The 27995-nt window shown below is 38.4% G+C and overlaps 1 protein-coding gene across 1 annotated transcript in view; it reads right to left on the bottom strand.

The window, feature by feature from the left end:
• KIAA1328 (KIAA1328 ortholog) overlaps positions 1-27995 on the bottom strand; it is a 403146-nt gene that overhangs the window by 159794 nt on the left and 215357 nt on the right. Inside the window, exon 8 of the mRNA XM_058277168.1 lies at positions 23686-23793. Coding sequence (XP_058133151.1) covers positions 23686-23793 — 108 coding nt within the window. The remainder of the gene's footprint in view (positions 1-23685; positions 23794-27995) is intronic.

Raw genomic sequence — 27995 nt, 5'->3', positions numbered from 1 at the left:
AAGAGTGTCTACCACTGCAAGCAAAACAGTTCATTCCATGTATCGCATAAGATCTAAATCCCCTCTCAATCTGAAGCAGAGTGGGCATCACCATCCCCAAATCCTCAAGAGTAAAGAATGAACAAACATAATGGGAGAATGCAACCATGAACCAAAGTAGACTTATTATTGTAGTAACAGAATACAACTATCCTGCATATCCTTTCCCCAGAAGAGGATGCAAAGTCCATGAATGATGCTCACTCTTCTCCTTTGATACCCTATAATATAAATACTGTGATATAAAGTTAACTATTATTACTGATTCTTGTTAGATGATAAAGCAATTACAGAGAAAAAACAAAAATATTTGGTCTATCAATATATAAACTTTCATAACAAAATAAGGAAGAAGGGAAGTGGACTTGGCCCAGTGGTTAGGGCGTCTGTCTACCACATGGGAGGTCCGCGGTTCAAACCCTGGGCCTCCTTGACCCGTGTGGAGCTGGCCCATGCTCAGTGCTGATGCGCGCAGGGAGTGCCATGACATGCAGGGGTGTCCCCCGCGTAGGGGAGCCCCACGCGCAAGGAGTGCGCCCATGAGGAGAGCCGCCCAGCGTGAAAGAAAAGTACAGCCTGCCCAGGAATGGTGTTGCACACACTTCCCGTCCCGCTGACGACAATAGAAGCGGACAAAGAAACAAGACGCAGCAAACGGACACAGAGAACAGACAACCGGGGGACAGGGAGGAATTAAATAAAAATAAATAAATCTTAAAAAAAAAAAAAAAAGGAAGAAATGCAGTCCTCATTTCTGCAACTCGTCACATGGTTGAAGCTGGTATTTATACCTACTTTATTTCACTACCCATTCATTTCATATCCCTTTTGCCATCAGCAAGCATTCAGTTGGTCTTGGTTCTTTGTCTGGGAGGGTAACACAAACCATTCCTGAAGGGTATGACCATTAGCGTTCTTACTGAATTGGGTTGTTGTAGTTTTCCATTGACATTAATCATCCAGCCCTATGCATCTCAGTCTTGCCTATCTAGCCCCCACAATAAAGTAAGCCAATCACTTGCAATAAATCTCTTCATATATATCTCTTACTGGTTTTGTTTCTCTGGTTGAACACTGACTGATAAAATATTTTAGGCACCAAATGTAAACAAAACAAAACAAAACAAACATTTTCTTTGCCTCAAATAGCCCAGGACTCAGATTCAAGGTTTAAGGATTTAGGCTTGTTCACACTGAATATCAAAGGAAAAATGCCTAAAAGCAAAAACAACATAAAAATTGATCCTCTTTACCATTGCAGCAAGGTAAAAACCAAGTAAGTTGAGTTCAGTATAAAATTTTCTCTATAAGATTATCAAAAATTATTGCTGTTTCATTTATAATGACTAGTTCTTTTGAGACAGGCATCCACTTTCAACAAACCACCAGGGGCCAATCAAGATCACAACAATACTCTCAGATACTCCATGACCAAAACACATGCTCAAAAGCAGTCATTTATTTTCATCTTATGTTCAAATTAACCTCCAGCTACCCTAGCTCCATAGGACATTTCTGCATACTCATGTTTCTACAAATAAAAGAAAGCTCTTGGTTTTGAAACTTTTGTATTTGCATGTCTTTGCCCTGTGTATATTTAGCTGTCCTGAATCCAAAAATCAATTTTAAAACTATCTCTATACAGTTAGAAAGCAGATTGAAGCTATTGCTAATTAAAAATAAAAACTTTTTATTACATGCAAAAATTTTGTATCTCTTTAGAGAGAACTCTTGGGACTTTCAAAAACAACAATAAATAAATTGACTTAATAACCACTACTCTTAACCTTGCTACCTACATTCATTTATAGGCATATAAAGGTCCCATACGCCAGTGTAAGGTTTGGGAAACCATCTACCTTACCTTATTTCTAACTTCTTCTCCCACTGCAAAATATCTTGTGTACAAATACTTCAGTTGTATAAATGGAACACAGCAATGTATTTACAGATTCCTTTCATAGAAAAGTCTCAGATATTTGTAGAAAGAAAAAGGGAATCAAGACATGGGTATATTTATCAATTAGATCATAATATCTAGAAACTTCTTTGGGTTTTATCAAAGACAAAAGCTGCAGTTGTAGATGTCAAATAAATCTCCATTTCAGGGGATGTGCAAAAAATGCAAAAACAAATGATACTTTCTAGTGAGTTGACAATTTCTTATGTTGCCACAGGTACTGTTTTTCTCTATCTCCTGGGAAATAAACCTCACTGTCCAAAATACAGTCCCTGCCCCATATTGTGACAAGAATACATACATTTCAGACTGAGGAGGACACATTGTTTTAATGTCTTAAGAAAAAACAAATTGCTCTCATTCCAAATAAATCTGGGAATGAGATTATCAAAGCAAGACGACTCAAGCAGCAATGAAACTTTTAATTCACAATCCCACTAATGTTGTTGGCTGGGAAGAAAAGTACTTTTACAAAGACTTCTGTAAGTAGGTTAGAGCAAAGGCTGAGAATCACCACTATTCTACCCATATGTAGGTAGCAGGTAAAGCACGTATGTTTATATAATTTATTATTCATCTCCTTGCATTTAACCAGTGGTAGCAGCAATATTCTCAAGGAAATTTCTCTAATTTCTTTAGATGGTGCACCCTATTTTCTTATACCTATGCTCACAGAAATCAGACCCTGGGAAAATGCTACATAGCCATTTTTATCCAATATCCTGAAAAACCATGAATTTCCATTTTATTTTCCGTATTTCTCATGTCTTTTTGTTCCTCTATTCATAGTTTACTCTTTTCTTTTGCTTTGATTAATTATTTTCTAATATGGCATTTTAATTTCATTAAAATTTTTGTCTTTTTTTTTTAAGTGGTTGCTCTAGAGTTTACCATATATTTCAACATAGAACAGTTTTAGATTTGTACTAACTTATTCCAGTAATATATGGAAGCACTAATACTATATAGCTCTAGTCCCTTTCCCTCCCTTTTGTGTTTTGATTATTGTATGTATTACTTTACACCATTTTAGCCCATTACAGCTTTGCTCCCACTCATGTCCTGTTATTAGCAAATGCATTACAAATAATTTACATTCTGATGTGGTATAGGCCCAGCAAGACATTATGTACATATTATTGCATACAATTGCTTTTCAAATCAGCTAACTGAAGAAAGGAGAAAAATATGCATAAATCATATCTATTATAATTACATAATTACCTTTTCTGATACTCTGGTTTTTTCATGTGGATTTTAACTGTCTGGAGTCACTTGCTTTCATCCTGAAGAACTTCCTTTAGTATTTCTTGCTCTGTGAGCAGCAATTCTCAAGTTTTTTAATCTGGGAAAAGTCTCTTTTTCTCCTCATTTTTGAATGAGAGCTTTGTTGGATATAGGATTCTTTTTTTTTTTTTTTTATTGACTTTGTAATAATATTACATTAAAAATATATATGTGAGGTCCCATTCAACCCCACCCCCCACCCCCCCTCTCCCCCCCCCAACAACACTCGTTCCCATCATCATGACACATCCATTGGATTTGGTAAGTACATCTTTGGGCACCTCTGCACCTCATAGACAATGGTCCACATCATGGCCCATACTCTCCTCCATTCCATCCAGTGGGCCCTGTGAGGATCCACGATGTCCGGTGATCACCCCCGAGGCGCCATCCAGGGCAGCTCCACGTCCCAAATACGCCCCCACCTCTCATCTCTTCCTGCCCTTCCCCATACCCATCGTCCACCATGTCCACTTTTCCCAATCCAATGCCACCTCTTCTATGTGGACATTGGATTGGTTGTGTCCATTGCACCTCTATGTCAAGAGGAGGCTCAGATTCCACATGGATGCTGGCTGCCATCCTCCCATTTTCAGTTGTAATCACTCTAGGCTCCATGGTGTGGTGATTGTCCTTCTTCAACTCCATCTTAGCTGAGTGTGGTAAGTCCAATAAATCAGATTGTAGGTGCTGGAGTCTGTTGAGGCTCAGGACCTGGCTATCACATTATCAGTCCAGAGATTCAAATCCCCTAACTATATCTTAAACCCCAACGTTAACTGCACCTCCAGCAGATTAGTATGAAAGTTGGATATAGGATTCTTGGTTGACAGTTTTGCTTTGAGAACTTTGAATATGTTATTAATCCCACTATCTCCTGGCCTCCATTGTTTCTACAGAGAAATTAGCTGTTAATCTTACAGTGATGCATCATTTTTCTCTTGCTGCTTTAAAGATTTCCTCCTGGTCTTTGATTTTACTATGAAAATCAAACCTCCTTCATTTAATTTGCTCTATTTGTATGAAGTATCCCACTTCTGTGAAAACATCATAAATCAAATCTCTTTCTCTCCATTACTTTAAGATGCTTTTGTTGCAAATGGAGCTACAGAATGAAGATGCTCTGTATGAGATAACAGCTTGCAACTCATTACAGCTGTGCACCAGTTATATAAACCAGAGCTAAGCCAGACAGGAACTTGCTAATTTACTTTTAATGAAGTGAAGTATACCATGCACCAAAAATAAACAAAACAACAACAACAATAACCAAAAAAAAAACCACCCCAAAAGTTGATCTTGTTATGTTTATCCTAATTGGAGTTTACTGAGCTTCTTAGATATGTAGGTTGGGGTTTTTTGTTTTGTTTTTGATAAATTTGTGTTGTCTTAGCCATTATTTCTCTGAGTATCTTTTTCATGTCTTTTCTTTCTGGTACTCCCATTATGAATATGTTGGTGTACATAATAGTGTCCTCACATTTCTCTGAGGCTCTCTTCATTTTCCTTCATTCTTTTTTCTCTCTGTTCTTTGGTTTGCTTAATCTTTACCAATATATGTTCAAGTTTGCTAATTCTTTCTTTCACAAGTTCAATGTATGCTTAAGCCCCTTGTGAATCTTTTTAGTTGTACTTTTTAACTCCAGCGTTTCCATTTGGTGTTTATTAAAAATTTCTATCTGTATTGATTGGTGAGACCAGCTCAGCAATAGGTTTGCTTGAAGAGAAGGTGATGCAGAACTTACAGAAATAAAGGACAAAAAGAAACATGAGAGAGGAACCAAGGATGGAACCAGGTGGCTTGCAGCTTCTGGAACTGAGAGCCTTGACCCTAGTTTTCACCTCCTATTTATTGAAAACTACCAAACAGCTGTTTGCTATCAGAACTGCAACATCATCTACAATGAAAGGGAACAACTGCAACATCTACAATAGAACAGGTGTAACATTTACAATAGGGAACACTTAAACCAGTTTCCCACAACAATTGATATTCTCTATTTGATAAGGTATTGTCATCATATCTTCCTTCTTTAATCAAGTTTTCTTTCAGTTCTGTGAACATATTTATAATGGCTACTTTGACATTTTTTTTCTGTTAAATTTGACATCTGGTCGCTCTCAGGCAGTTTGCTGCCTGCATTCACTCCCTGTCCCCCCCCCCCCCCTCAGTGTATGGATCATAGTTTCCTGTTTGTTTGCATGGCTCATTTATAAATTTTGTTGGAAACAGAACATTTTAGATAACATATTGTTGGAAATCTGGGTATTGGTCTTAGTCTGTGAGGCTTATTATTTACTTGCTTGTTTGATTAATGACTGGCTGGATTATTTTAGTTGTCTGTCTTAATATCACACCCTACCCTACTCCCACCCCACCCCACCCTACCCTTGGGTTTTTTTTTTTTTAATGTAATATCAATGCATTCTAAATGTAAGCTCGATTGGCCTAAAGTTTTCTATGGCCAAGAAAATATAAGCTTAATGTAATAAATTTAAAAGTGGAAAAATTACCACCCAATAATGTATTCCAGAAGTAAAGGTTAAAGGCAGGATAATCAAATGTTTCAATGGGGGCAATCAGGTCCTGCTTAACTCCTTTATTAATTATACTCTTCAAATCCACAGACACAATGAGATAAGGAGTCAATATTTCTCCACCCGGGGTTATAACCACTGAATGTGTTCTCATCCATTCTAACTATCCTTGTTCCATGCTCAACCCTCTCAACATCACCTTGGAAAAATTAATCATTTTAGAATAGTACCTCAGTGAACTACAGCTTGGTACCTGTTCATTTTTCTCCAAGAGAAGTCCTCTCTTGTGAGACTTTAATGACTTGTGTAGAAAATTTAGAATTTCCTTGCCCTCATCCTTGAAGATTTCTTTTGTCTTCTCAATGGTGAAAATTATATGAGCCTTGTGTTCCTGAGACAGAAAACATATCTCAGAAAGGGGCACCTACTTTACCACACAGAATCTCTATACTTGTCATGTGTCTTACAGCAGTGATTTATGAAGTCCGTTATTGAAGGCTGCTATTACAGCTATCGTTTTCAGCTGTAGGTTATACCTTGGCTCTCTTGACTTGTAAATATTCTTGCATACAAGGCAGGTGCCCCCACCAGGAGTTTCCTTCCAACTTCTTAAGAGGCACTTATAACAAAACTTGTGTCCACATCAACTGCAATTGGTCTAAATGGTGTAAATAGTTCGAACGAGTCAGCTCTCCCTTGAAATCAGATATGTAAGAGGCAGCCATTCCTTCAGTCAACATGATATGTTTGTTGTCAAAGCTTCAGAAACCAGCCTTCAACTGGAGACCTTGATAATTCCCCACTCTTGGGTTTTAACTCTGATATTTGACTCAGGGAGGTACAGCTTTGGGTTTGCCCACAGTTATCCTAGGATTACAGAGGTATTGATAGGATGCTCCTCCACTTTTTCTCTAACCACACCCAGCTGTTAAATCCCACTAATTGCCGACCATTGCTTTATTGTTTAAAACAATGCCCTAAGGCATAAATTCCTCTGCAAGCTAATTAATCAAATTGCACCTACTTCTCAGTGTTTTCTGAAGTTAGAGTTTGTTGAGGGATCCTCCCAGCTATATTTCCCAGTTTTTTCCTACAAACTAGCTGGCCTACAATCTTGACTGTATGTTCATAAGATCCATGAAATCCCTCAATTACTTTAACAATTTCCACTGTTTTTGAGAGTGCTCTTAGGTTTAAACTTCTCCAAACTCTGTTGCAAATTCCTTAAGGTCAGTTCCTAAAGGAAGAGATTAGGAGCTATCTGTTTTATGGCCTAAATCACCCGCCACCCTTAAGCAAAATCTTAGAGCTAGGGCTCTGGCATTGGGGATGGGATCTATAACAAGCTTCTCTCTGATTGACACTCCCACTCTATGAGTGTTTAGTATAATAGTAGGAGATATAATATCCTGATGTCCTCTCAGCTTGCCTCTTTTGGCATGGGACTATGACTGTAAGGCAGTGAGGCAGGTTAGTACAGGGAAATGAGGAAACGATGAGTCACAGAGGAAATGATGAGCCACAACATGGCTGACAGACAACAGATGTGACAGACAATATTGCCAACAGATAACATGGCTGAGAGACTCCACCGAGACCTTGACCCTGACCTTGAGGTCCCAGTTAACTCTTTCTAGGCCCTCCCCTTGGCCCCGGATATTCCAAACAGTCCTCACCCTTGGCCCCCACCATTGGTGGGGTAGCCAATAATAGCTGGGGCCCCTCCCCTTAGCATTAGCAAGGGGAGGAATCATAAATAGTTTGTAAGATAACCACATTAGCCAAAGCTCCCTCTCCAAAGGTGGGAGGAGTGAGCCCCCACGCTGTGTAGATCCAAGAAGTTATGGGTAGCAAGTGAAACCGCCTTTGAGACCTGACTGAGCATGTAGCCTAAGTGGAGCAGGAGTCGGTAGGGAGTTTACCACATCCCCTCTGAGTTCAGAATGCCTATTGCCCATTGTATTGCTTCCTTAGAACGTTAGTAAACTCCTTTTAATTAAAAGTGTCCTTATCTTCCAGCTACTGCTGTCTTCATTTTGGGTCTGTAGATACTTTAGAATGACTTAGAACCTGAAAATGCATTTGTTAGCGAGGCCTCAGCCCCACTTTTAGTAGAGTCCTCAGGTTTTGTTCCTTTTCCATTCTGGGGAGGCCCTGAGATTTTCTTGGGGGGGGCCCTGAGGGGTTTGTTGGAAAATCACAGGACAATTAGTCTCTAGTTTTTTAATGGGCTATTAATATTGGGTTTAACTGCAAACCTCAGTCCCTGGGAGTGGCTATGAGGTGAACTCATTCATAGACAGTTCCTAAGACTGCTAAAGTAGGCAAAAGGAAGGTCCCTAGCCAGCCTCTTTCCTAGGGTCAGCCTGGCTTGGGTGTTCGATATGGGGAACCAGACCCAGACATCCCCAAGACTTCTAAGGCTCTAGGGATGCCCAGAAACAAAGCTCCCAATCCTGGAATGTGGGGAGAGTGAGCAGGGCTCCCTGATTTCCAGGAAGCTGGCTCATAAGCAATCTGTTCAGTCAGATCTAGTGGTGGGATGCCCACTAACTGACAAACGTATTTTATCCTCCCCTGGGATAATGGGCAGCTCTTTCAGCATTCCAGCAGACTCCCCATTGCGGTGCCTTCTCAAAAATAGGGACAACCTGCCTACTGATGGTCTAAAAGGAAAGAGGCTAATCTTTTCCCGCCACACACATAGCTACAGTATGGCCAAGAGTGGTCTCTATATGGGGCCTTGAATTCCAGTTAAACCTGTATAAGAGAGGAGAGGACAGACAGATTTGAGGGCCAGAGACCAGGTGGCTATGTCTCCTTAAAGGGATAAGGAAATGCACTCCATTTAAAAAACCTCTCTACTGTAGAATAAGGAACCTTCTCATGTGCCATCAATTACGATTAAAAGGTTCCTGACTTTCCTAGCTCCCTGCCCATTTCCTTGAAATGGCACATCACAATTTTCCAATCCTTGCAGTGAAAAAAGCCCTTGCAGGGCTTTATCATTTGCCAAGAGGGCAAAGGATAAATGGGATACAGCCTCAGAGCAGCCCTAATTCACGTCTCACTGGGGGCAGGGCTCTTTTGGACCCTTTAGCTCTGTACTTAGCAGCCCAGGGATTTTCCCGGAGGAACTAAGCTGGAGGGTACTGCACAAAGCTTCTGCCTCAGACAGACATGGAGAGCTTTGCATCTAGTTAATTAAAAGTCAAGTCTTTCTCTAAGGTAAATGTGTAAAATTATCTTCTGTTCTAATCTGTGCTTATTTTAATTTTGTTAGGCTGCTCATGCCCAGGAATTTGTAAATCAGATTTAGGGTTTGCCTGTTAAAAATTGGATAACAGTGAAAGGTAACCTAAAAATGAGTCAATACTATCTTGCAAATGAATTTGATGTATAAACAAAATTACAAGTGGAATTAATTCAGCTGCTGAAAAAGAAAAATTTAGCCAAGTTGTTACCAATAAAATTGTTTCAGTTGCTTAGTTAATAAACTGAAGGGCCCAAATTGTTTTAAGTGGAAACTTACTAGACACTAAGAGTAAAGATCATTATATGGATGCCTTTATATTATAAAACAGCAGAAGGATATCTGAAATTGCTATAGCTGGGTGTATCTGCCTAGACCTACTATTTTAAGAATTTAAAGACTAATTTACCTTTGTTTATTATTACTTCAGTTCTAACCACACCCTTACTTATGCTAGCTACTGTGATGGTAATTACAAACTGAGTTTGCCTTTGTTTATAGTTACTTCAGGTCTTGCCTCACCCCCTTGCCTTTGCTAATGGCTATTTCATGACAACTTCTGCCCCCTATGGCTTGGGAAAGCAAACTTGTCCCTGTCTTCAGTCCTTCCCCTGGTGCCAATAACCCTGCTTTCTCTCATGACTCCAAGCGTGGACTAAATTGCTGCCTGGTGGAATTCTCAACCCTTGATGTTGAATGTCTGCTCTTCTAGTCCGGGGGCCACCGGATTCCTGTTATCTCTGAAGACTGGCGAGTGGGGGAGGTCTCCCACCTTGACTGTTGAGGTTCCTAAAAGCAGCAATACATTAGAGAAACCAGTTTCCCTGAGGCTTCAATGACCTCAGTGAGTATATACTGGAATTAGTGTTTTTCATCCAAGATCTGCCAAAGTCAAAATGGGAAAAGCAAAGTTCTGAAGTAAAGCAAAAAGTTGTAAAATGTACTTTAAAGCATTGGGGACACTTTGGTTATAAGCCAATAATTAAAAGGAATGAAATTATTGTGCAAAACTGCATGGTCACAGTGCAAATTAGAGTAATTAGAGGTAGCCTTCAAAAATTTTTTTAAAATGTTATTTTACAGTTAAACTTATTTTGTAAATGAATGCAAATTTCAAGTAGTATCAATGAGTTGTGATTTTGTGTCTAACTTTATATTTGTGTCTGCCTTTTTGCTCAGTGTATATTTCATACATTGGAATGACAATATCAAATTAACGAAAATTCGTAAAAAAGCTCATTCAAATTGTTAAAAATTAAATATGCACTTATATATGTGAATGAATATTCCTGGAGCACAAATTAGGCTAAGCAGGATGGAAAGGTCATATTTAAATACAGAAACTATTGGGAGAAGGAAAAAATTTTCCAGAGCTCTTTGACCTATGCAGTCCCTAAGGACTTCTCTTTGCAAGAGCTCTGAGGGAGGGGCTGGGGGTTGCAGATTAAAACTCTACTTTCTAGGCTGGGGAATTAAGAATCAGCTTGACCTGTAACTCCCCAATTTAAACCTTTTATCAGCCTTAAAATAAAGATGGTTAATAATCCAATTGCCAAATTTCAGTAAGAAAAGTCCTTAAAGCCTATGGAAAGATATTTTCTAAATTATAATTAAAGCAAATTAAACAATTTTAATATATTCCAGAATCCAGCAGTCAGTTTTTGAATTTTATTAAAGAAAAGAGGTTTTAGCCTTATGTATAAGAAGGAGGGAAAAAAAGCATTCCTTGCATAAACTCTAATGGTTTCAATTTTGTTCAGCTTAGGTGTTATCTCCCTAAGTATACTGAATAACAACCAAATAAACATTATATGTATTAAATCTTTCAGGTGATGAAAATGGTAAGTTCATGTCTAATGAAATTAATTTAAAGAAGGAAATGTAGATCTGTCCTCTCTTAAAAGGATAAAGTAAATTTCATTGGTTTCTAACTAATTTAACAAGCTTATTTAAAGGTAAATTAGTCTACATGGTTATGGTTAATTATAAGGAGTTTGTGAAAGCATCTTCTAAACTGAAACATTTAAATGGCTAATTCCAGGAAGCCATTATTTATTAGAAACCTAAATTGACATTAATAACGAAGTAATTTTATAACAGGGAAACCTGTCAGAAGTCACCTCAATCTGCATATTAAAGTAGTTGTAAAGAAAGATAATCTTGATTCCATTGGTAATCTTAGATTTTCATAAAATTGAGAAGGTAGTTTTTCCTGTGCTGCTAAAGTAAAATACCTGTTAATTAACATAATCATGGTAAAGGTGTAAAAGTAAAAAGCAAAGTACTGAAAATAGTTAAGTTCATTTGATATGTTACGTATTGCATTTGAAGTGTTTAGAAGGTATAGACAAATTAACAGAGCTAGACTTCAGTATTGTTAAACTCTCTTATGCATTCAAGCCAGGTTCATATATCCTGCGTGATGCCTCTCCATTTGAGTTATTGGCTAGGTTGGTCATTGACCCCTAAAACAGTAAAGGTATCTACCACATCTACCATGTTCCTGAAGTGGATGGGGAGTACACTGCAGCTTCAGACTCCTGCAGCAGCCAGTGATGGCTTGATATGGCCAGATGGACAGACTGGATGTCATAGTGCTGAAGGGTGCTATGCCCCAGATCAGTGAATACTGGAGCCTACCTTCCTAGCTTCTCTCTAGGGTCAATAGCGCAGCAGCATGCTGACTGTGTGAAGGACATACCAAGTGGAGCCATGATTACCAGAGCAATGTAAGTAGAACTTAAATACAATTGGCATTATGGCCTGCTCCCATGGAGAGATAATATGTATGGTATTGCAAACCTGGAGCTTAGAGCTATTAATGGCACTTCAAAGAGGAAATTGTGTATTGATCAGTATTGAGTGCTGACCTATATCTCAGCTATTCTAGATATATGCTTGATGATTTTGATGATGTCTTTTCTAGATCATATGAAGAGGGATATTGAACATGTTTGTAGCAGTTTGATATTGTTTTTGAATTCCAAAAAGAGATAATGGATTATGTTTGTAAACTGGTCTTTTCCTCTGGGCTTATTAGAGTGTATTGGATTCAGAGGTTTCACTTTCACTTGATTAAATAATGATTAAGGCTTTGATTGGGTCATGTCATAGGATGTTGAGTTTGTACCCCCTTGGCGGGTAGGAACTCACAAAGAAAATGACAAGGCACAGGAGTTAGTTGAGTTTTGATATTGGATCCCCAGGAAATAAACACAAAGAGAAGCAGCTACATGAAGAAAGAGAGAAGGCAGAGGCCCCAGGAAGAGAAATGAGCCATTCGCCTGAGAGTTTACAGCTGGCCTTGTGGAGACAGCAGAACAGCTGAGTCCAGAGGGAAATGAGCTCTGGAAAAGAGATGAGACTCATCCCAGCCTAAAGCTGATATTGGAAGAAGCTGGGACCATGGAGCCTGATATTGGAAGAAGCTGGGACCATGGAGCCTTAAAAGGAAGAGGAAGCCTTGAACCTTTGAAGATGTTGGCAACCATCTTACTCCAACACCTAGCAACAGACTCTGGTGAGGGAAGTAACTTAGCTTTATGGCCTGGCAACTATAAGCTTCTATTGCAAATAAATACCCTTTATAAAAGCCAACAGATTTCTGGTATTTTGTATCAGCACTCTTTGGCTGACTAATACAATGTTAAAAGTCCTGGTAAACTTCATTTTCTAAGTAGTCAATGAACGTTTCTATAAGATAAAAGAATGGTTAAGTACTGTCTCTATTGTTTGCCATATGCTAGACTTGTTGTTGCCTATATACTGTCTTTGTGAGTTTATGTCAAAGGCAGTGCCTCTCCATAACTCCCCTAGCTATCCTAAACATAACCACTGCTGTGGGAACTGGGGTTGACAATTTATACCCAAACCAGCAGGTCTACCACAATCTCTCCCTAGAGTTAACCAACAGCATAAAAGAACTCAAGGAAGAATGCTGTTTCCCGTCAACTTTGGGAGGATGCAGTCTCTGAACGCACCTGGCCTTTCTCACTCTCATGGTTCAGTATGTCATGGCTGGCTCCCTTTCTGGGCCTGCTCATCACCATCTTCTTTATTCTTTTAGTGGGACCACGTATCTTCAAAATTCTAATTAAGTTTATTTCTTACAGAATCAATGCCTTATTAGTAATGTGGGGATTTCATCCAATTCCAGCCACAGTGACCTCTCTTTCCTCAACCTCAACAGACTAGTCAGTAAGGTTTACACCCTGTCACGCAGGGACTACTGCCATAACCATCATGAAGTAACCACAGAAGAATGACCCTTGCTCCTCAGCACCCCCTTAAAAATAAGGGTGTGGACTCTCTGAGGGGGGAGTAGAGGTAGATATACAGGGAAAGCCACAACATGGCCAAAAGACAATATGGCCAACAGACATGACTAACAGACAACATGGCCGTGAGACCCTGCAAAGACCCTGACCCTGACCTTGAGGTTCTAGTTAACTCTTTCTGGGACCTCCCTTTAGTCCCAGATATTCCAAATAGTCCTCACCATTAGCTCCCTCCATTGGTGGGGTAGCCAGTAACAGCTGAGGTCCCATCCCTTAGCATCAGCAAGGGGAGGAATAATTAATAGTTTAAAAGGTAACCACGCAAGCCAGAGCTCATTCTCTCTGCCTAGAGGAACCTGCATCAAATCTCAGTGCATATTTCCATCCTTCTCTCCACTTCTCAGCAAGCTCTGTTCTTTTCCCCCATTTCCCAATAAATTGTTTTTACTGGCCTAACTAAACTGGCATGTTCTTAAGTTCTTTTATGCAACATAGCCAAGAACCTAGAGGAACCCAACACTTTCCCAGCTTCATTAGGGCCTCCATTCCATGAGTGAAGATTGGACAGAAGAAAGGAGCCTCTGGACTACCCTCACCTGGAGATTTAGCTTTAGCAACAGATAGCTGGAGGCAGAATAAATCCTACTCCTCCCAGGAAGGAATTCATCCAGCTGGGACCTGGAAGGGAGAGGGAGCTCTGTGTTTTGGCTGCAGCAGTTTGGATGGAGTCTCTGCCTCATGGAGCTGGGAAGGGTCTTGGTTCAAATACATCAGACTCTTGTCTTCCTTACCAATTTTCTTAACAGATGTTTTTCCATTTGCTATTTGCCCTTGGGACATTTCCAGGGGTTTTAAATTTTTCTTTATAAAATAATTTTCACCAGGTTCTCTGGGGAATGGTCAGCAGATCACTTCATGCTGTCATGTTGACATTGATCTCTGAATTGTAATTTTAGAAAATATCCCACAAATTCAAGATGATGAATATGATTTTTAAATTTATGTAGAGTTAAGATACAGATTTTACTCAGGAGGAAGCTAATTCTTAGGCTATGCTATACCAAATATGAGGGGATAGGATAGGTTTGTCTTTGCCTGTTAAGAGTGCCACAAATCTACTGAGTAATAAAGTATGTGTAAGACAACAGCTTGGAAGAGTATACCTATGTTTCAGCCTACTCACTATAATTTGTTAAAATCATCAAGCCAGCTGACATCCTAGACAAATAGGCTAAATTTAAAACGAGTGTTTGTGGCAAGTTCTATGATAGGGAAAGGAGGTGCCCTAATGTGGCTGTAAGAATGATGCTTTGCTCCTGATACAAAGAAAAGTACAGGTTCTTCTGCCTGATGCACTTTATTAATGAATTTCTGAGACACTGGGGTTTCAAAGAGAGAGCTTATTTGCTAGCATAGCAAAGTAGGTCAGTGGCCCGAGGACCCAAAATCTAATTTCCTGAACTGTAGTAATCCTGATAGTTTTATAGTAACCAGGTTTAGCAGTTTATTCTAATGAGTAATTGGGGTGGGACTGGCTTAGGTACCTTCAATAATAAACATTAAGGGTCTGAACAGGTTGGGGGCTGGGTACAAAATGGGGGTGAGTCACAAGATTATTACAATCACAAGACAATCATTATCAGAGATCAAGGCTTCTAGGGATAGGGGGTACAGAAAGAGGATAAGGTACAAGGTTCTCATGGATTTCAAATAGGGGAGGGTGGCGTGGTTAACATATCAAAGAAATGTCCATATACAAGGGTAACATCTGTCTGGAATAATCATCATAATAGCAGGCCATGGTTAGAAATAACCATACACAAGGGTTAGGTCAGTCTAGCCAGTTGTAGTAATTTAAGATATTAACCTTTAGCTATTTTATAATATACTTGAAAGTAAAAAGGTATCTATATCATGATTCAGTAATCATAATGGTTTATTAATTCTTAACCCTCGATTACACTGTTAAGCAAAGCCAAGATAAGGTATGGAGAGAATAGGCACAAGATTGGTAATGTGCTAACCAACTTCTATATTGTTTATAATGAAAATTTTTAAAGTTGATTTAATAAATTTTATATTTATTACAAATTTAATTGTTGGTTACACATAATTTACAAAATTGCAATACCATTCACCATAACAGGCCTCACAAACAGGATTAGAATAGTATTTGTTCTTATCATTGTATTTGTTATGAATACATGAAGCAAATCCAACCAATCTTGGACAATGCAATTTAAAAAAGCAATTCTCTAGTAGTGGGAAAGGTGAGTAGCACAAAAATCTTAAGAAGGTATCTTCCTAAAAGCAAGGAAAATATTGAATTTTTGCTTTTAGTAATATTTATTTTGATTTTGAACAATATTAAAAATAGTGGATGGTTTTTACAAGTTTTAGTAAGATGTAATTTACAGATCATAAAATTTTCATCCATTTAAAGTTATTTTTAATAAGTTTATAGAGTTGTAAAACTATCATTACAATCTAATTTTAGAATATTTCCAATACCCCAGCAAGAAATCTTGTGCCCATTTGTAGTAACTCCCCATTTCCAACCACAGCATTAGGCAAAGATAATTTACTTTCTGTATTTATAGATTTGCCTTTAATGGATATTTTATATACATGGAATCATTACAATATGTGGTCTTTTGTGACTAGCTTCTTTCAGTTAGCATGTTTTCAAAGCCAGTCTAAGTCATGTTATATTAGTTCTTCATTCTTTTAATCGCCAGATAGTATTCCATTGTATGGATATATAACATTGTTTATCTATTCACCAGTTGCTGGACATTTGAGTTGTTTCGAATTTGGGGGTATTAGAATAATGCTGTGATGAACACACACATACAAGCCTTTGTGTGGATATTAATTTTCATTTCTCTTACACAAATAACTAGGAGTGGAATTGCTGGGCCATAGGGTAATATTTAAGTGATGACTTTTATATTCATCAAAAAGATAAAGGACTTAAGAAGACTGAAATGCTGGTCTATAAGAAAGTACTAAAAGGGAAACAGCTTTTTACATTACAGTACAAAAGAATTTAGAGAGGGTGGGTAGGTCACTGCCCAATCCCTGAAAATTCCTCTATTATTGAAACTACCTAACAGCAAAATAAAGAATTTTTTTCCTCATTTACTTTGGTAATATTCCATACTGGGATGTCTCTGAATCCAATTTACTTATGATTTCTAGAGTATGTAAGGTAAACATTGATGATTCACACCTATGTTAATCAGTCATGTTAAAGAACTTTGAAAGAAATTGTAGGAATACTTTTTTTCGCATGAACATTTCTTTACCAGGGGTTCTTAACAAGGGGACCATGAGTTTAAATTGAAATTCAAAAATCATTATCCTTGTGGGGATGTGTTGGTGCAGGTGTGATATATTTATTAAATAATACACAGTGCAGTGTGGACTTAGTAGGGGTCCATGGTTTTCACTTAACTGGCAAAGGTTTCCATGGAACAAAAAAGGTTACGAACCCCTGCTTTAGACCAAAAGGTGATTTATGGGTTACAAAGAGAAAAAGAATGAAGAGAGGTTAGAAAGTAGGGGGAGGTAATTGGAGGTGGACTTGCTGTGCCAATTATAACTGATAATTAGAAATAATTATAATGATATTGTCAAAATGACCTCCAAGTGGCTCTAGCAGTTTGGATTCCTACCAGTAGTATTTGAAAGTACCTGTTTCCCCAGATTCTTAACACATGCTACTAAACTTTTCGAATTTGCCACTTTATTATTTAAAAAGTTATCTTTTTTTTCAGGAGGTACCAGGGATTGAACTAGGACCTTATACATGGGAAGCAGGTGTTTAGCCTCTGAACTGTATCTGTTCCTCAATGAAACTTGGTTTTGTTTGTTTGTTTTTTAGGAGGTGTCAGAGATTGAAACCAGGAGTTCATATGTGGGAAGCAAGCACTCAACCATTTGAGCTACATTCGCTCCCCTCTGTGTTTTTTTTTTAAAGATTTATTTTATTTATTTCTCTCCCCTTCCCCCCTCCCCCACCCCAGTTGTCTATTCTCTGTGTCCATTTGCTGCGTGTTCTTCTTTATGTCCACTTCTGTTGTTGTCAGTGGCATGGGAATCTGTGTTTCTTTTTTTGTTGTGTTGTGTCATCTTGCTGTTTCAGCTCTCCATGTGTGCGGTGCCATTCCTGGGCAGGCTGCACTTTCTTTCGCGCTGTGTGGCTCTCCTTACAGGGCGCACTCCTTGTGCATGGGGCTCCCCTACGCGGGGGGCACCCCTGCATGGCAGGGCACTCCTTATGCACATCGGCACTGCGAGTGGGCCAGCTCCAAGGAGGCCTGGGGTTTGAACCGTGGACCTCCCATGTGGTAGACAGACGCCCTATCCACAGGGCCAAGTCCACTTCCCTTTTCATTTTTTAATTTTCATTTTTTCCTGATAGTTATGAGAAACTTTTTGGTTATTTATTCTTCTGAGTGTTGCCCATTTGGAGTAGTTACGTTTATCTTATAGATTTGAGGGAATTCCTATATTCTGGAAACTATACTTCTTATTCATCATCTTTTGATGACTTCCTATTCATCATCTTTTTATGACTTTCTCCTGTGGCTATCTCAAGTATCTCTATCCTCCTAGATACTATGCTTACTGTCATCTTTCTTAGTAGATGATCTCCCTTCACACTTTATTGAGAAAAATGAGATTTAAAAAAAATCCATTCTACAAATACTTCACAAACACATACTATATCCTGAAAATAAAAGATAGTCATGGAACTTGAATCCATGATGCTTAGAGATGGGTGGCAGTATATGGAACTTTAGAGTACTAAAATAGAGAAAAATGGGAGGTACCTACTTTAGACAAGGTGATCTAGAAAGTATCCTTTCAGAGATTACAAAACCCTTACAACCAACAAAATCAACTAAAAACTTGCTTATAGATTGCTTGGGAGGGGAGAGGAAGAAAAAGAGCATCAAGGACAATTTTTTTACTTGAGCAGCTAATGCTATTTATTGAGAAGGAAAAGACTGGGTAAGAATGAGTTTTGAGTAGTGGTAGAAAAACAAAACCAGATTTCTGTTTTAGTTTTGGTAACTATGAGATTGATGTCTATTAGACAGTCCTCTAGAGATGTATTGTAGATGACAAGATGCATGGGTTTAATAATTGGGGAAAAAAGGCCCTGCAGATGGAAATTTGGGGAATCAACAGCACATAACGATATTTAAAGCCAAGGGCCTAGATGAGGTCACATAGGGAGAATATGTTGAAAGAAGGGGTCCAGCAGAAAGCAGAGAAACACAGAGAACTGAGAAGTCCCCAAGCAAAGATTTTGGTATTTTTTTAGATTTATTTTATTTAATTTATCCCCACCCCCACCCCTTGCTGCTTGCTCGTTGTCTGTTCTCTGTGTCCATCCAGTGCGCTTTCTGCTGTGTATACTTGTCTCCCTTTGCTGGGTCATCTTGCTGCGCCAGCTCTCTGCGGGCACGGGCCATCATCTCTCTGCAGGCACAGGCCATCAACTCTCCGTGGGCATGGGCCAGCTTGCCCTCACAAGGAGGCTCCGGGAATCAAACCCAGGCCCTCCCATATGGTAGATGGAAGCCCAGTCACTTGAGCCACATCCACTTCCCTGGCAAACAATTTTAATTGATCCTCCTACTTTTTATAGGATTGCTCTCCAACTTACTTACTTTCTCTACTGGCCACTTCTCTGGGATTATACAAATGTTTAGATCAATTCCTAAACTTAAAATTATGCTTATTCATCCAAATTTCTTTTCAACATACATTTCTACCTTTCCTCTTTTGTTTCCATGACACTCCAATAGCCTGCAGCTTTGTCAACTTTTCACAGTTACTCTTCTTCTTTTCCCAGATTCAAACATGTAGGCATTTCCTAAGGTTTTTTTACATTTCTCTTCTTTCTCTACACATTTTTCCTCAGAAATTAATATCCATTCTCACAAGGAAAGGCTCAGTGCAGATGACTACCAAAACCTAAATCTCTAACTTCAATTTCTCTTAAAAGATTTAGACCTGAATTTCTACTTGTATATTAGATCTTTTTGTCTGGAAGTCCAACCTGTATAATAATCATCAACTGTTAGAGATGGAAGAAACTCTTTAATATAAAATTTAACTCCCTCATTTATAGGCAAGAAGATTAGCATTATCTTTCAAGTCTCATGGCTAAGTACTGGCAAAATTAAAACCTGGCATACTTGACCCTTATTCCAATTGTCTTTAAAATCAAATTAATCTACTTCACCACAAAATCAGTTTTTTTCCTCACTTTTTTATTCTCCCAATCACCTACCTTAGTACCTCAGTGAGTACCAAGCAAGGTATTTTTTAAATAGTGAGTGTTTAATTAAAAATTTGTTGAATTGCTTAGTATTATAAGAAAGTAGAAAGATGGTAAGATTTTTAGCTGTCAGGAGAATTACAAAACTAATGTTAATTTATAAGGGTCATCTTTGCATAGCCAAAACGACAAGCAACAACAACAAAAACTAAAAAACAAGCCAGAGACCTATAAGCAATCAGAGTTGCCTATGACTTTATAAGTCATTACCATTTTTCATTTGATAATGACCTGTCAATGGTTTAGCTCAGCTGTGCCCTACTATTTGCTCGTATTTGTCATTAAAGCCTCCCATTGTATTTATTCCCATTCTTTAGCATTTATGCAGGAAGGCAGTTATGTAAGCTCCCTTGCCTATGATTCTTCCCACAGATAATAGAAAATAAATTGCAATTAGGTTTTGGTAATTGTGTATAATTAACTCAAAATGAGCTGTTAATTATAAAAAATGTTTTTCACTTCCTCATTATCTCATTTATTTTAGCTCCAAATTCTTAATGCTTCACTTGAGTGAGTTTAATATTTTAAATATGCAGAGCATTTTTAATACTACGATCATTTAAATTTCTTAAATAAGCAAAATTTAGCTTAAAATTAAATTTTGTCTGGGGAGTCTTTATGGCAAAGTCAAAGAGCCTGTAAGGTAGAAAGAGGGTCATTTTCCATAACAATTCTTGATTGTATTTTCTAAAATCAGCAGGCATTGTTGATTAAACAATTATACAAAGGCTGTTCAATACAGTGTTCTGCCTTGATCCATCTCCAGTTCTTTCTGGGGTTAGTGGAGGCAATATCATTTCCATAGCCAGCTGAATAAAGGAGACAAATGAACTCACTGTATGTCTTTTAATTTCACATTAGATTAAATAATTTAAAGATGGTTGAGTGAGAATTCTTGGCTTTCTAATGTGTTTTGCTCCACTGTGGAAACAGTTGCCAGAGTTTCTTCGAACTTCTATATAATATATATTAACATTTTAACAGGTCTGTGGCTTATCAAAATTATATAATGAAATATTTTTTTGGAAGTGGTGCATAGGTTTACCTTATTTTTCCCAACATTATTTGAATTTAGGACATGCATGCACAAATTAACCTATAACCTTAAACCTTGAGACTGGAAACCTATTCCCAAAGCATTCACTAAAACCAACCTGACCAGCAAGTGGGAATATAAAGGGCTACATCCATTTGGGAAAGAAAATTGGCTTGGTCTGTTATAATTTATAGTAAACATAACTTTTGACCTAGCAATTCACTATTAGAAATTTATCCTTAAAAAAAGAACAAATGTGGGAGTACTGTACATTGTATATATGAATTACTGTGATCTAAAACTTTCATGAAGATAAGCTTAATAATTAGGGGAAAAAAATAAGATAGGACGTAGACACTGAGGAAAAGACGGAAGTAGTTGCCTTGCCAATTTGCATACACGGTAACACTTATTGCAGTAATGGAAGGCAAAATATCAAAAACAGAGTTTTTGCATTTAAAAATTTTTTGATACCCCAATTTATTTTTACCTTAATTCTTCTAAATATGTATTCTATGTCTAACCATTATTCATCACTCTATTCCATTTTACTATTAATGGAACATGGCAATATATTGGGCTTCACTTTTGAAGAAGTTTTGGATCACAGAGAGGTTCAACAATGGCAGGGGAGAAATACTGGTGTGGGATGTTATTGACGGGACACATGGTTGGCAAGGAGTCCTACAGGGCATATATCCAGGGTACGTAAAAATGTTTGGATATTTTCATAGTGGTTACAATTAAAAACAACTGAGGGAGTACTGAGTTCCTAGCCAGGGGAGCTCGATCACAGTCCCTAAAGGAAAAGCAACAATCCCCCAAGTCTAATGGCAAAGACCAAAAAAGAAGGAAGGTCCAATAATGAGCCCTTGATACTAACAATTATGCTTGTGAGCCTGTGCACCTGACATAAGAACAAGGCCTATAGCTGCAGGGTGCCTAAGAGTTACCTCCTGAGAGCGTCCATGTTGCTCAAATGTGGCCAGTCTCGAAGCCAAACTCAGCATGTAAATGTGTTGCCTTCCCCCTGCGTGGGGCATGACTCCCGGGGATGAGCCTCCCTGGTGCCGAGGTATTACTACCAAGTACCAGCTGATGATGTAACTAGAAAATGACCTTGAATAAAGGGTTAACTCAGACCAGCAGACTATCTCAGTCTACATATAATACCAGGAGTTAAAAATTTTTTTTGACCTGAAGAAAAGGGGGAAATGGAAAGGACAAATGAGTTTATGTGGCTATGAGTCCCCAAAAAGAGCCGGGAGGTTATTAGAGGGGTTACCCTTATGCACACCTCAGCAGAGTCCCAGAGACAGATAAAGTAGATACAACCCCAGGTATTGGTTCTCCTGAGGGCTACAGAGACCCACAGGTTCTATGGTCATGGCAGACGGAGTTCAGTGCCATCTCTGTTGGCCCTACTTTGGAGTTTATGTTTCTGTGTGATGGCGCTGGACTTAGATGTGATCTTTGTCCACAAGTATCTCCTGTTACTTTTACTGGAACTGTAGTTGGTGCTGGGATTTAATATATACCCAGGGGACCTGAATCTCTGGACTGATCATGTGATAGCCAGGCCCTGAGCCTCAACAGACTTGCAGCTCCTACACTCTGGTTTATTGGACTTACCCCACTCAGCTAACATGGAGGTGAAGAAGGTCAACCACCACACCAGGGAGCCAAGACTGCCTGCAGCTGAAAGCAGTAGAATTGCATCCAGCATCCATGTGGAATCTAAGCCCCTCTTGATATAGATGTGGAGTGGACACAACCATTCTAAGGTCCAAAGGATGGAGGAATAGAGTATGGATTAAAGTGGACTTACTGATATTCTATTCATGAACTATTGTGATTAGTAATCGAAGAAAATGTGGCACTGGTATGGAGAAAGTGGCCATGGTAGCTGCTAGGTGCGGGGAATGGGTCCTGAGTGGTGCTGCAGGGACAGTTACCAGACATTGTATGTCCTCCTATGGCCCACTGGGTGGAATGTGGGAGAGTGTGGGCTATGGTGTGGACCACAAGTCATGGGGTGCAGCGATGCCCAGAGATGTACTCACCAGATGCAATGGATGTGTCATGATAGATGAGGGAGAGTGTTACTGTGGGGGGAGTGGTGGAGTGGGGGCAGTGGGGGTGAATGGGGATCGCGTATTTTTTGAATGTAATATTTTTTAAAAAATGAATAAATAAAACTTAAAAAAAATAAAAATAAAAATTAGCAGGGACTGAGAGACCTGTGGGACATCTAAAGGTCTAATATACATATAAGTGGGATCTAAAAAGAAGAGGAGAAAGAGAATAGAGAAAAATAATGGCTAAAATTTCTCCAAATTTCATGAAAAGAAAATCCTCAAATATTGCTTTGGGGTGCAAACTGAATTATATTTTAAGGAAAATATTCTGTCAATAGAACTTAGGAATCTTAAAAGTATTCATATATTCTTAGAGCCAGTAATTCTACTTACAAGAATATATTCCAAGTAAAGAGGTAAATATAAAATCAAATATACATTTGTAGGAATGTTCTTCATAGTATATTCATAACAGCAAAACCCTATATTACTCAATAAAAGTCTAATGGATAAATCTTGAGGCATAGTTGCCACACAATAATTTTTTCACAGAGTATTAATGACATCAGAAAATATGATAGAGTAGGAAAACCAAAAAATAAAATTCTGTACAACATATTATCATACAAAGATAGAAAGTGGAAAAAGTCTCAGAAGATTGTCTCTCAGTAGTAGGATTATGAATGATTTTATTTTCTTCTTTAGACTTTCTCTATATCTTTGAAAATTTTATAATCAGAAAGTATTACACATATGATCAGAAGACTGGATTCACCAATATGGAGTTAAAAATATATACCAAACATATCCTAAATATATGTCCTTAATTTTCTTGTCCTCACTTGGCCCTCAGATTTACCTTGGTCCATGGTCACTCCCATTAATATCCAGATTGAGCTCTCGTGGTTTGGGAGGTTCTTCATCAGCAGTCTGTTCTCCTGATTTAAACACAGCTTGGGTTCTTAACCTGTAAAAAGAAATTTAGATACTTTCTAATCCTGGAATTGTAGTTGGTGCTGGGGTTTAAGATATATCTAGGGGATTTGAATCTCTGGTCTGACAATATGATACCAAGGCCCTGAGCCTCAACAGACTTCAGCTCCTACACTCTGATTTATTGGATTTACCCACTCAGCTAATATGGAGTTGAAAAATGTCAACCACCACACCATGGAGCCTAGAGTGCCTACAACTGAAAGCAGCTAAACCTCAAGCACTTATTTTCAAATTAAAATTCAATTTGTCAAAAATAAATGGCTACTTAATAAATATATGTAAATAAATACAAATTAGCCTCATAGGAATTTAAAATTTCTCTAGAAATTTAAAATTTCCTTCAGTATAATCCTAAGCAAGTAGATTTTGATAAATTTGGAACACTAGAATCTTTAATTATTATTGACTCTGTCCAACATATACCTGGGAGGCACCCATTTCTCACACTGACAATTCAAAAAGCAAAGACTTCAGCTCACAGACGAATATATTTTCTCTCTTTCACAGAAAAATAACTCCAGAACAACTGGAAGATATTCTATTCATCAGTGCTAATATAGTCCCAACCTCACATGTACTGAGGAAGGAAAGGCAGTTGAAGAAATAAGCACTAAGTTCTTCTACCAGGATTATGATGTTTATCAATCATTGGCACTAAATATGTGACACTACCAATTCAATTGGATTTTTAGACATGTGGTTAACTATAAAAGTATATTCTTTAACAATGAAACAAAATATTGACATTGTCATCACTGTCAAAAGACATTTTTAGTATTGTAACACACAACACACAGTGCTATGCTAAAAAAAGTATGTGGATTAATTACCCTCCACGAATTTACTGTTAAAAACTATTATTCAATAGTGAGAATCGAGTGAAATAATAATGATAGTAGCAGTCACGGCAGCCTCTGGAGCAGTAGTAGCGATGATGATGATGACGACAATGACAATACCTATCATTTGAGTGCATGTTACATATATTAACTCATTGATCCTCACAACAACCCTATGAAATAGTTACTATTACTACACCTATACCTGTTTATACAAGAGGAAAGCAAGCACAGGAATATAACTTACTCAAGCTGACCCAATTTTTTAAGTGGTAAAAGAAATATATATATATGTGTCATAGTTAGGCTTAGAGTACATGTATTAAAGCATATTGTAAGGGTGAGACATAAAGGTAAATATTTATAGTTAGACTAGAATTTTATTCATTGCACAAATGCTACTTTGCTCCAAAAATGATTTTAGGTGGTACTTGGCACTGGCCATGAGAGTAAATTGAATAAATCTGACCAACCTGGAGAGGTATCAAAGGATAATACCCTTTTGAAAGCTCTTGACCATCCTCTAATATCAAGGTTATGGAAAGATTTGTTAGTCACAATTAGAGTAAATCTTAATGCCATGCCCAATTTATTCCAAAATGATAGGCCCATCCAAGAATTTTGAGCCAGTATACCAATTCTATGTAATTCTGTGTTACAGTCACAGATTACCTTCCCAATATTTCTCCTGAGCCTCATGAGCATGATAAACAATGCCCTGTACAGAGAAGATATTAATAAATCTATTAATTAAAATGTAATTCCTCAAATTCAGTAAAGATTTATAAAAGCTCAAATTACATACAAATTAGAGACTGAAATTATACATAATAAACTCTTGAGAGGCAGGATCAGGTCCCACTCATTTTGATATTCCTCTCATGTAGTATTTCACAGAGTAGGGTGCTTAATATCTGCAGAAACAAGGAGAAATGCACTGAATTACAGAAAATTACACAATAAGCAAAAGGTGGTGATTTTGTGAATATTCAATAACATCAAATAGAGTTAGGTGAGAAAGGATATTATGTATGTAGGAGTAATCAGAACTGAAAATTTTTAGTGAGATTTGAACACTGCTATAAAGAATAGATAGGGGGAGGCAGACTTGGCCCAATGGATAGGGCATCCGCCTACCACATGGGTTCATGGTTCAAACCCCAGGCCTCCTTGACCCGTGTGGAGCTGGCCCACGCGCAGTGCTGATGCATGCAAGGAGTGCCATGCCACGCAGGGGAGCCCCACGCGCAAGGAGTGCGCCCTGTAAGGAGAGCCGCCCAGCGTGAAAGAAAGTGCAGCCTGCCCAAGAATGGCACCACACACACGGAGAGCTGAAACAAGATGATGCAACAAAAGGAAACACAGATTCCCAGTGCTGCTGATAAGGACAGAAGTAGTCACAGAAGAACACACAGCGAATGGACACAGAGAGCAGACAACTGGGGTTGGGGGGGGGGGGGGAGGAGAGGGAGAGGGAAAGAAGGGGAGAGAAATCTTAAAAAGAAAATAGGATGTGGATTATTAGAAAATCAGGGCAAAGATATTTAAAACAGGAAAGGGTATGGCTAGAGGAAAACTATGTATGGTAAACTGGGAAGATCTCAAGGAGACAAACTTGCCTTTGGAAAAGTTATTTCTGGGGAAAAGTGTGGTGAAAGGATAGAGAGGTGATCTCAGATTATGAGAAGCTTTGAACTAAATTAGTTAAACATAATTTAATAGGAAATTATTACAGGTTTTTAGAATTCAGAAGTGATAAAATAAAAGCAATGTCTTAGGAAGACTCATTTCAGGTAGATATTTTTGGTATATGGCATTAATGTACAGTAGGTTGAATTTCAAATAACTCATAAGTGATAATAGTACATAAATCTGAAAACTAACAACTAGTCCAGAGAATAGGGCAACTGTCAGCATAGAAATAGGAACTGTTATCCTGATTAATCAAATGGCTAGATTGTGACTCTGAGTCATAGATGGCAAAACCTAACTGATCACTATGGTATACGAAAGCAGGAGAATGAGAAGGGAAGTTGTTCAAGAAAAAAATGTCTTTGATGTTAACAAGATGGTGTTTTAGTTTGCTAGGCTGCTGGAATGCAATATACCAGGAATGCATTGGTTTTAACAATGGCATTTATTGATTTAAAAGCTTACAGTTTTGAGGTTGAGAAAAATGTCCAAATCACGAACTTATCGTGATGCTTTCTCACAAAGACCAGCTGCTAGGCTCTCCTCCTCCTCCAGGCTGCCTTGCCTTCAGCTTACTGGCATTCTTTCAGCTTCTGTGGGTTTATCTCTGTGTCTTTTTCAGTATGCATCCCATTTAAAAAGGACTCCAGAAGGAGGATTAAGGCCCATCCTGGGTCACACCTCACTGAAGTAACCTAATCAAAAGGCCTTTAATTGAAGTAATCTAATCAAAAGGTCCCACCTACAATAGGCTGGCACCCACAGAAATGGACCAGATTTAACAACATGATTTTCTGGGGTACATACAGTTTCAAACTGTCCACTGTCCAACCTCTGAACACCAAAAAGACATGTTCTTTCCATATGCAAATACAGTCATTGCATTACAATAACCCAAAGTCTTTTAAATCCTTTTAGTAACAGTATTAAATACAAAGTCTCATCAAACTCAGTTTTTGGTGTGGTCTGTCCTGGTGCAAAATTCCCCTTTGGCTATGGACCTGTGAAACTTAGAATAAGTTATCTGCTTCCAATAAACAAAGAAAAAAGGTCATTCATAGGATATACGTTCCTATTACTATAGGAAGAAATTGGAAGGAAAACTGATGACCTGTTCCAAAGAGTACTGAAACCCTGCAGGGCATACTCCATTAGATTTAAGGTCTGAGAGTCATCTATAGAATGATACTTTGTCCTCTAGGCCTAATGGAGTGACAGCTCCACCCTTTCCAAGTGCTTGCACAGCAGTCTGGCTCTCCCCAAACACTGGTGTGAGGCTCATGGCCATGTACTCATTTCCACCATTGTTAGGCATCAGGGTGGCTGCTGAACTCTAGGCCCTACCTATGAGAATACCGGGGTCACTTTCCCCAGTTTCCAGGGAATATGCTCCATCCTCTCTGAAGACTAAGGCAGCAGCACTCTTTCTGAACAACAGGGTGGAAGGCATACTCTTTTCAATTGCCAGAGCATACTCACTCTTTTCACACACATGGGTGGACTCACTTTTCTTGCCCAAGAAGATGTCTTCAGTCCAGACTTCAGCTTCCATAGTTCCTTCAATCTGTCCCTTTTCTGTCTCCTTTAAGTCCAGGCTGGCAATGGTTCCAGTCATACAGATCTCATTAAAAAACGTGTCGGT

The sequence above is a fragment of the Dasypus novemcinctus genome, chromosome 16, assembly GCF_030445035.2.
Source record: "Dasypus novemcinctus isolate mDasNov1 chromosome 16, mDasNov1.1.hap2, whole genome shotgun sequence".
In the NCBI taxonomy this organism is placed as follows: domain Eukaryota; kingdom Metazoa; phylum Chordata; class Mammalia; order Cingulata; family Dasypodidae; genus Dasypus; species Dasypus novemcinctus.
This window is presented reverse-complemented; position numbering and strand designations above follow the sequence as displayed.